At 37.9% G+C, this 10550-nt stretch overlaps 1 protein-coding gene across 1 annotated transcript; it reads left to right on the top strand.

The window, feature by feature from the left end:
* Positions 1 to 886: 886 nt before the first annotated feature.
* On the top strand, positions 887 to 10094 carry ERICH1 (glutamate-rich 1). Its single transcript, XM_009870649.1, has 4 exons — positions 887 to 977; positions 2153 to 2530; positions 4918 to 5112; positions 10021 to 10094. Exons 1-4 carry the CDS (start codon positions 887 to 889, stop codon positions 10092 to 10094), a joined length of 738 nt encoding a protein of 245 aa, XP_009868951.1.
* The last annotated feature ends 456 nt before the right edge of the window (positions 10095 to 10550 follow it).

The following is a 10550-nucleotide window of genomic DNA, read 5'->3' as shown; positions in this document are numbered from 1 at the left end:
TCCAGTTCCTCCTGTCTGTTACCCATGCTGCATGTATTAGTGTAGATGCACCTCAGCCGAGTCACCTTTTGGATGGGAGAAGCCCTAACACCTTCCTGATGATACTCAGATGTTTCCATAGTAACCATCCTCTCAACAACCCTTGGGTTCTGCCTGCAACTTGGTATGACATTTTGATCCCATGCTAATTTACAAGATTGTATGATCCTGTTACTACTACATTCCTCCCCCACAAGCACTGTCATGTTACATTCTTGCTCCTTTTCAGTGGTCCTGGTTTTGCCCCCACCCCCTTCCATACCCAGTTTAAAGCTCTCTCTATGAGCCCTGCCAACTCCCTTCCTAAAATCCCTTTTCCTCTGTGGGATAGGCTATTTCCACACATTTCCAACAGACCTGGCCTCTTGTAGATCCAGCTGCTGTCAAAAAACCCAAACCCCTGCCGGACACACCAGTCTCGGAGCCAGGTATTAATCCGCTGGTACCGCCTGTCTAATCCCTCATTTTTCCCCTGAACTGGAGGGATAGAGGAGAACACGACCTGTGTTCCTGATCCCTTAATCAGATGCCCCAAGGCTCTGAAGTCCTTCTTCATAGTCCTTGGAGTGGTTCTTCCTAATTCATCACTGCCTATCTGAAACAACAAAAGGGGGTAATAGTCTGAGGGCCGTACTAGGGAAGGAAGCTTCTTACTTACGTCTCTAACCCTGACCCCTGGGAGGCAACAGACCTCCCTGTGCACCGGGTCTGGTCTGTGTTTCGGGCCTTCTGCTCCCTTAAGGAGTGAAGTCCTGGCATTCTACACTCCACAATGTTTAAATGTGTGAGGATTTTTTAGAGCATGAAAGAGGGAATTTCAGTTAATTAGAGAGGAATTATTATAGGCATGAATATGGACTTCAGCAGTGGTGTGGTCAAAAGGAAGATCCATTCTGGCAGTCTTCCCTTGCTAGTGCCAGGAGGCCTTACACCCAGAAGTAAGCATGTGGTAAAGGCAGTTGGTTCAGGGTCAGAGATGACTTTAGAACTCTGACTGTGTGTACAGGGATAAGATCTGTGTAAAGAAGCAGGAAAGCTGTCTTGGAGAGCAAGAGGGACTTCTTTCCCTTGACATTTGAGCCTTTTGAAGAATTAGCTAGTAAGGAAATTATAATGTAGCAAGGGAATGCCAGAATCAAGACAAGCTGTTAAAGAGACCAGAGATTACTTGCCAAGGTCACTGATGCCTTGCATGCTTTCTGTATAAATGTCCAAAGCTGAGCTAGCAGTAAGATATCCCAAAGGAGGAGGATGCTTAAGAACGAGAAAGTAGAAGAATCAGAAGCAGATGCCTGGTGCTTTTAAGGTACCGCGTTGTCATGGGGGCATATTGTTGGTATAAGCACTATTGTCTTTTGTTTTGAATTATGGAATTATATGATCATAAAATCATAGAATTCATTCAGTTGGAAAGGACCTTTAGAGGTCATCTAAGTCCAACCCCCTGGAAGTGAGCAGGGCCATCTTTAAGTAGATCAGGTTGCTCAAAGCCCCATCCAGCCTGACCTTGAATGTTTCCAGGGACAGGGCCTTCACCACCTCTCTGGGTAACCTGTTCCAGTGTTTCACCACCCTCATTGTAAAAAATTTCATCCTTATATCCACTGTAAATCTACCTTCGTGTAGTTTAAAACCATTACCCTATATCCTGTCACAGCAGGCCTTGCTAATAAGATTGACCCCATCTTTCTTAGAGGTTCCCTTTAAGTATAGAAAGGCTGCAGTTCATGCATTCTTCTTGCATTCTTGGCCAAGTCTAACAACTGGTGGTTGAGGGCTCCTGGAAGAACTCCCTCATCCCTTTTGCCCCATACTGCCCATACTGGTTTGTGCCCTGGAAATTCTTGTGACCTCTCTCTATGGAATCATATTCTCCCTTAAGAAAGTAAACGTGATGTAAAGTATGTAGCACAAAGGAGAGTGTAGTCGTAATGCATTCAGAAAGTTTGGCTTTGACCTTGTAGTACTGAAAGGCATTCTAAGCATAAAAGGAAGAGCAGAGCCACTCAGACATCCCAGAATTTGAAGGGACTAATATTTCATTGTGTGCACTTCTAAAATGCTTATTACAGATCTTTTATTTACAACTATCATGTCTCTTTTGAATTTGCAGAGGAGGAATATCAAGGACAAACCAAGAGAAAGCGCATCCGAAGGAAGAAGCAAAAGAGTAGTTTGCAGAACTCTAATAATTTACGTGGAGAACAAACAGAATCTCAAAGGGAAAAGATTCTTGTTCAAGATAAGTTACAGCTGCAGCAGATAGACAGTCCCAAAATGAGCAAAAACAAAAAGAGGAAAATGAAAAAGAAGCGACAGAAAGAAAAAATGAGAGCAGCTGGCTTGGTAACAAAAACTACAAGTGTGGATTTTACATATCAGCCTGACAAAAATAACAGTAAAGAAGCAGCAGGCTTAAAAGATGTAGATGAAAAGGCAGATAGCATTCTGGACTTCCTGCAGGCAACACAACAAATTTATTTTACTGACAGTAGGTACCATTTTTTCTTCTTACTTTTCACGAGTATTACCAGGTAGGGGAAAACTGATGTGCACTTGTTGCTGCAGAATGGGTAAATCTGCTAGAGAAGTGTTTCTTTTGAACTCAGTAAGACATGTGAGTGCTTAGTATTTGTCCCTTTTTCTAGTGTGTACATGAGTATGTAAGAATACACATCAATATAAAAAACTGGTCTGATCTCTTTGTTTCTCTGTCTTTGAAGATATACATAATACTCCTTGGTCTTTTTAAAAAACATTCCAGTGCACTTGGGGTAAATGTAATGGTTAAAATGGACTAAATTCTTCCCTCTGCAAGCAAACATCCGGAAGGATTACTTGCTTTCAAAGGGCTTCAAATGAGGGCAATAATTGCTATCCTAAACTACTTTAATCCTTACCATCTCTGAAGCAACCTACTTTTCAGAAAGTTCTCCTTCCCAAGAGGAGATTTATTTGTAATATATGAGGAAATCTAGACAGACAGCATCTAAGAGGAAGGCAGGAGAGACTGTTGGCACTGGAGCAGTGTATTGGCATAAAGCACTTGTGAACATGATGAGTGTCAGCTGATGCCCAATGCACATTCCATGGCACCTTAAAAAGAATTGCGTGGGTGTTATCCCTAATTGCCTATTGAATGTTCAACTGGCCACTAAAATCAGAGAAATTCCTACTGTAAGTTGCTTCCGTTACCTTCCTAAAAAGCTGCCTGTATGGTGCTTTATGTCATAAATGTCTTACCTTAATGGTAAGTGCTACAGTACTTAACTGTGGTGGTATCATGTAGAATTAAATATGTTTTCTTAAGGGCAAGCTGATGTGTTCTTTAGTTGATCAGTTCAGAACATAGCTTCAAAATGATAATTGTCTTGTAAAACTAGAGAAAAGCAGTGAAAAATTTTCAAAGTGCATGGCCTTGACTGTCTTTATGAAGCTGAGTGAAGAATATTATTAAACAGCTTACCTACCTGTACAAGTTCCTCTTAAGTGAGAGCTGTCAGTTTCTAGTCCCATAAAATTCAACTTTAGAATACAGATTTACTTCAAAACCCCTGTTAAGATTACATCAGGGATTTCACATTAATTTTTTTCTCAAGATTTATACATAGCATTTTATTTGCTTACTGTTAAAATTTTTCTGCTGTGTCAGGTCTTCATACTCAACCTAGCATTGGAAATCCATCCTGCTTTCTGGCAAATATATTTCCATCACCAAAAATAAGAATTTTACTATTTCAGCATGTGGCTAAGTACATTTAAGCTAAACTGCAGGTATTTGCCGCAGTGGAACTCCACAGTAAGTGAGCAAGGTGCAAGCTCAGTTAACAGTTCTGCTGTTAATACATGACCCAGAACAGAAAGCTGGTCAGTCTTCCACAGCTGTGTTCCATGTTCAATTTTAAGAAAAAGTGTTGAGCTTCCACCTTTCCTGGAAGTCAAGTTCAGGTTTTAGCAGCGTTCAACAGACTGACTGGCCCTGCTGTCAAACCTGCTGATCAGAGGGTTCAGACAGTGGAGACCTTGGAATCCACAGAGGGAAATTCTGAGGTAAACGGAAGTTCATCTGCAGATAAGATATCACATCCATAAATCAAAATGTGACTAACTTTCTTGTTAGGCACATCCCCATTTATACAGTGATCTGACATTATGCTATTTGCCTTTTCTAGTTAAGCAACTTTAACGCTCCCTGGATTTTTTAGATAAACACGGAAGCCATTTCTTTTAGCAGCATTTTCAAATGGTCACATTAGATTGTACTTCTTGTCCTTGTATCAGAAAGCTGAATCGGGAAAAATCTGTTCTCAGTTATCTTGCTGGTAAAAACCGGAAGAATTAAAGGGAGTCTAGTGATACTGAAATGGAAAAATAAATTTATGCTTTAGTACTCTAGAAACAATGTATGGCCTTCTCTGCTCTAATATCTGCTTTTTAAATAAAAATATAATAACAAGATAACTGGATGCCTCCAGAAGTGCTTTGCAACAGTTCCACAGAGCTGTTCCCTGTCTCCATGTGTGTGTGAATTTTTATAATATATAGCGTGTAGGAAGCAAAACCACAGTGCTTTGGCCACAGCACAGTTCCTTTATCACACCTTTTTTCTGTGTAAATCTTGGAAATTTAGATTCTTCTTGCATCCCTGCCATATGAAGCCTATTGTCCTTTTTACTTTTTTAATTTGATATTTTCCTCTCTTTCCATTGTTTTAATATTTAATGAAAAATGGGATAAGCGAGCTACTCTTTAGTACCTGATACTTGGTTGTAAGTTGTACTAAAAAGGAAGATGTTGTCTTTGAGAAGAAAGTATAATTAGGAAAATTCACTGTGCTCACTGGGTGTTTTTAATGTGGTTTTCCAATTCTTTTTCCAGATAAATCAGCAGGCACAGATCCTGCTGTAAATTTGGCAACAGCCCAAGAGCTTTTACAATATCTCGAATCTCGCACCATCTCTTCCTCAGATGTGATTCTTCTGCATCAGTTGAAATCCCTTGTATTGCTACAGGATATTGAGAGATTGAAGGACGGTTTGAAACAATTCCAAGAACAATCCATGATGCCTCCTGGTGGGTACCATTCTCTCATGTGCATTCAAAGGTTTTTTTCTGTGTTTTGTGTTTTTTATTACAGAATCACACACAGAATCACAGAACATTAGGGATTGGAAGAGACATTGAAAGATCATCTAGTCCAACCCTCCTGCCAAAGCAGGATTACCTTAGGAAGCTGTAAATGGTGTTAAACATACGCATATACAGGATTTGAAAGCATAATTCCCACAAAAAATACAGTGATTTTACCTCTTTCTTGTTTGATTATGATCAGTACTGAAGCTTTTCATACTTTGCAGCAACTGCAGAGTACAAAATGATCCAGATTCTTGAAACAGTATTTTTTTAAATCTTAACTGCTTTAGGACAGAAAGTCTTTGTAAACCTCTTAAATCACTGGAATTAATTTGTTTGTCTTGGAGATTTTACTCATCCAGTTAAGGATTAATTTTACATGCATAAGAGTCGGTAAAGCCCATTGTTTCATTTCTTCTTGATCACCTATTTGGCTTCTTTAACAAGTGGACATGTGCATGCCAAAGTTTGATTTACAGATTTGGTTTTGTGTAAATATAAACAGCTGGTTTAAGTTTCTAAAAAATACTGTTGACTGTGCAAAGGCGTGAACTCACTCTTTATATTAAATGATATGATAAAGTCATTCATGAAAAGAAAAATTATTCTGTTACTAAATCTTTTCATCCCTGAGGCACAAGTCTGATTTCATTCATGCTCCTTTGGTTCTCTTTTATAACCCTGATAATTTTAGTAGAATCTCTTCTTGGACAGTTAATAGTTCCTCAAGTGAATATGGGATCAGCATGTAGTCCATAGAAGGTATAATAATTCATTTTTGAAGTAGGCTTCATTTAAACAGTCATTGTTACTTGCCATTAATACATTTGTTGCAGCATCAGCCAAATCTACAACATGCGCTGAATTTTCTTGCCTCTCAAATAATTTAATCAGAGTTGAGAGCACTTGCTAAACATTTTAGATAGTACTCTAAGTCTTTTGAAGACATAACGACTGTGGTAACAGAGTAAATAAGATCATAGCCATCAGAGGCTTAGCAAGAGCATTCGAAGAAGAGTCTGCTGCTCAAAGTATCATTAGATAATTTACAGCATGATAGAGGCTAAAGATCCCTGTCAAGACTGGAGCGTCTTGCATGCTGTGCATTGTGAAAAAAACAGAAAGGAGAGAATTCCTGCCTGTAGGGTTCATAGTTGATACATTTTGAAAAGGACACTCTTACAGAAGTATGTGTGTATTCTTTAAAGTGTACCTATAGAGCATGACAGCCCTTAAGTTTCTGATAGATCTGAAGTATTCACATACACATGGAGCAAAATCCTTTTGTGCATTCAATAATTAATTTCAAGCTTAGATTCTATCATCTTAATTGTCGTCAGGTATAATGGATATAATACACTTTTGCGGACTAAGCAGGACTCACCAGTAATAGGGGTAATAGTACTGGCTCTTTATTAAATGACCTAATTCAGGTTTTGCTGATTAAATCAAAATGGAACTGTTGAAGTGACCACATTCAGGATATTCCTTATTGGCCTTGTCCAGATTCTGCTCAATACAGTAGGAATTTTGTTGGATTTTGCAGCCTTGAGACAAGCTGCTCTGTTTACTTTTATATAGCAGAAACATCAAACTGGAGTGAAAACAGAAGCAACTTAGAAACAAATCTGTGCAACTACCCTAGTTCTCTGATGGATGTATTTGTTACTTGAAAAAGCAGAAAACAAGTCTTGGAATTATTTTTAAAATTCATTTATGTTTCTAGTCATACAACCTGAAATTGTTTACCCTGCCAATTGATTTGTTTTTTCCCTCCTAACTGTTGTGGGTCCAGGCTCAATTCTAATCTCATTCAAAGTTCACAGTAGTGTAACAGTAGTAGTTGATTTGATATTCATGAGGTACAACAACATAAGAAAGAGGGAAAATTCATTCTTATAAATTATTAAAGGATAATGAAACACCTGCTAGATATTAATTTGCATCAGCAGAGTGTAGCAATGCATTCTACTTGTACTTCAGGAATTTCAGTGAATGAGAATGTAGTACACTGAAATTTTACCTTGAATTAGGCGTTTAATTATTTTTTCCGCTACTTTTGGCTCAAAAATAGGTCATCTTGCCCATTTTAAAAAATTTTAGATTTCATTCCCAATGAACAGCTGCTAAAAGAGTGGTTGCAAAATATTGAGAGCAAATTCAAGTTCCTGTTATAGAAGTACAGGTTAGGGCTGATTATGAAACTAAAAATGTACAGGATATCATAGTAATCCCAATTTTTTTACAAGTTTGTCTAATTTTCTTACCTTTCCTATTTTGTTTATTTTTACTGAGGCATAATGTACTGGAAGAAAATGTCATTTCTTATTAGCATGATGAAAACAATTGTTCTTAATTTTAGCTAGGTGTGTTATTTTTTCAAAATAAACCTATTTTCAGTTCAAGAAGCAATGTTAACTCTCTTTCCCATGGGTATGATTCTACCTGTGATGTCAGCATCAAAGAAAGAATAATGCACACTAGGTTTCATTCAGTTTTGTCATTAATTCAAGGAAGGAAATAGTACGAAAAAAATTAGAAGTGGTCCATCTCTTTCGTATAAGTGCACATTCTCCATTTTACTTTGCAAAGTAAAGATACCATTATATATCTTTTATTTCCTCATATATATGTATGTTATGGTTTAATCTGATTTTCCACTGAGTCTGCCAACTCCCGCTTAGCATTTGCTTTTCTTAGTAACTTTTTACAGACCAGAGTATAGCTATGGACTGACTGCCCAAGGTCTGCAGATCAGTTGAAAACCGCTGGTTCAAGACCATCGTTTGGTGTCTCACACCTTTAGCATGTTATTCAGATTAAGAATCACATTTCAACCAAAAGAAAAAAAGAACCGATGAAGAAAAAAAATTTCTTTTATCTTAAGTTCTTAGAATATATGTAGTCATATCAAGGAAAGGTCTAACAAGGTTGGTGGTAAGTTCTGAAATGTTTTGCAGGAAGAGGAACTTGCTGAGGAGATTGAAACAGAAAAATCATCAACATTAAGATATTATCTTTAACCCTTCATTTAAATGAGAAAACATACTTGAACAGGAAAATCTCAGTATGTCAAGGGTGAGTGTCAGGAAGACAGTGCCAGGCTCTTCTCAGTGACATCCAATGACAGGAGCAAGGGGCAACAGGTACAAGCTGGAACATAGGAGATTCCACAAAAACATTAGGAAAAACTTTTTCACTGTGAGGGTGACAGAGCTCTGGCACAGGCTGCCCAGGGAGGTTGTGGAGTCTCCTTCCCTGGAGACATTCAAAACCTGTCTGGACACGTTCCTGTGTGACCTACTGTAGGTGATCCTGCTCTGGCAGGAGGGTTGGACTAGATGATCTTTTAAGGTCCCTTCCAACCCCTGACATTCTGTGATTCTATGGTTAAGAGGTACTGGTTGTTCTGCCTAGTTGTCATCCTCTATCAAGTTACCTTGTACTTTGTGTTTCGAGTTACTCAGTCACGTTACCTTCAATGTTGTACTTGAGCAGTCACGTGGAACTGTATGTGGTCAAGTGTTTTGGTTGAACATGACTAAAGTGTTGTTCTTCTCAGACTGTAAAAAAAGAAAAAAATATCCAATTCCAATTTCCATTGACTTGGTGGTTTTTAACAAAACATACTTCCCTCTACTGGCAGTCTTCTATACATACAGGGAAGAGAATGTTTAGAAATCAAGACAGCCACACGTTTCCTGTGCTGGGGACTTGGCTGGTGGCTGTGGGAAAGCCAGGGGCCGTTTGCAGAAGGAGGCCGGGCACCGTCACGGTCCTGCTGAGGGCAGTGGTCAAAGGAGAAGAGCTGCGACTGGGAGAAATGCTCCATTAGCTGGTTGGAAACTGTAGCTTTTGAAACGAGGGTTACTTAATTCCCATTTTGCGTCAATTATTAAAGCATAGGTGATTGCTTAATTAAAAAAAAAAAAAAAGAAAGGCCATTATCTCCAAATTTATGAACTTGTTCAGCTCCTACTCATAAACTTCATTCCACTCTCGGTTAACTTTTCCTCTTTGTTGGTTAGTATCACGTCTCAGATGTACTCTTCCCGTGTTGCCTAGGAAATTATCACTCTCAGAAGAGCTAGAAGCTTCTTTTAACTGTCTTTTTTTTTGGAGAGTTCTTCTTTATTTATGTCTCTATCTCTGGAGAAGGAGGGGGGTACATTTTGCAGACCAAAAGTAATACGGTTACTATGTGCCAACAATGCACAGGCTCGATACACAGAGGCCCTAAAGTTATTAAATTTAACCTTTTTTTTTTGTGAAAATTCAAAGAGGAAATGAAATGTGAAAGCTATATTAGCATAACATTATAGAATAATCTTAAATGTGATATTATTTGATAAGTACTGTAGAAAGGCCTGTTGTTAAAAATAAATGAAATCATATAGATAATCTCTGAATTAAGACAGAAGCCCTGGCATTTCCAAGCTTTAATGCAGCTGTCTGTACCAGATGACTCATTCTCAACTGAGGCTTCTAGGTGCTACTGAAAGGTAAATAGTAATGTGTGAAATTACTCTCCAGAAAGAAAGAAGATGACACCCTTTTAGCCTTACTCATATAATTATGTCATTCTGATCTCCTTTCTTTCCAAATTATTGCATTGAAATAAATAGGACAGAACCAAAATTGTTTCTCATGCAAATAACTGACCTCCTAAAAGAAAATGCACCTGTTTATCTAGAAATTCATATGTACTGGTCTTCAAGCTACAGTATCTGAATTAGTTTTACTGAAATGTTAATATTGAATGGAAATAGTTGTTCACACCAGTTTTGTCTTTCATGTTCAGAAATGTCATAGAGGTATTTCAGGGAGAATGTGTTTTCTTTGTTTCAGATTATACCAGGATAATCACGTCTCTGTTTCACTACTGGATTACAGATATCCTTCCTGTGAAGAACAGGAAATAAAGACTTGCCTGTGTCCATAAGTGCAGGGTTAAAATTTAATATAGAAACTCTTAACCAAGTAACAATTGCTCAGAAAGAGCAGTGTCAATACACATTCTACACCTTCAGGTAAATTATTTTTCTGTGTTACGAACTCCACGAGATAATAAATAGGGTACAACTACGTGTGATTGGTGTGCTTGGCTGGTCAGGAATATCTGTATGATTTATGACCTGAGTCTTCAGCTGGGTTAGTATCTACATTTCATTTTAGGATAAGGGATTTATTTGGAATGATAAAGTCTATATCAATTAGTTTGTTTAAGAAATACAGTTGTTGAGGTTTTTTTATTTATTAATTGATTGTTCCTTTCTGGAAATTTTATTTCTTTACTTTTCTCGTTTATCTGATATATTTGTTTACCTGAAAAACGTAAATATATTTTATATTTAAATCCGAGCAACAATATGTCTGAG

Source organism: Apaloderma vittatum, unplaced genomic scaffold (genome assembly GCF_000703405.1).
Source record: "Apaloderma vittatum isolate BGI_N311 unplaced genomic scaffold, ASM70340v1 scaffold35875, whole genome shotgun sequence".
NCBI lineage: Eukaryota > Metazoa > Chordata > Aves > Trogoniformes > Trogonidae > Apaloderma > Apaloderma vittatum.
The sequence above is the reverse complement of the archived record's forward strand: the minus strand, read 5'-3'. Positions and strand labels throughout refer to the sequence as shown.

What these genes read in the sequence shown, in the direction of transcription:
- ERICH1 (XM_009870649.1), top strand. Translation starts at nt 887, where the DNA reads ATGAATATGGACTTCAGCAGTGGTGTGGTCAAAAGGAAGATCCATTCT. An exon ending in AGGAGGCCTTACACCCAGAA is followed by an intron (nt 978 to 2,152) that starts GTAAGCATGTGG and finishes TTGAATTTGCAG; the next exon opens with AGGAGGAATATCAAGGACAA. An exon ending in ACAAATTTATTTTACTGACA is followed by an intron (nt 2,531 to 4,917) that starts GTAGGTACCATT and finishes TTCTTTTTCCAG; the next exon opens with ATAAATCAGCAGGCACAGAT.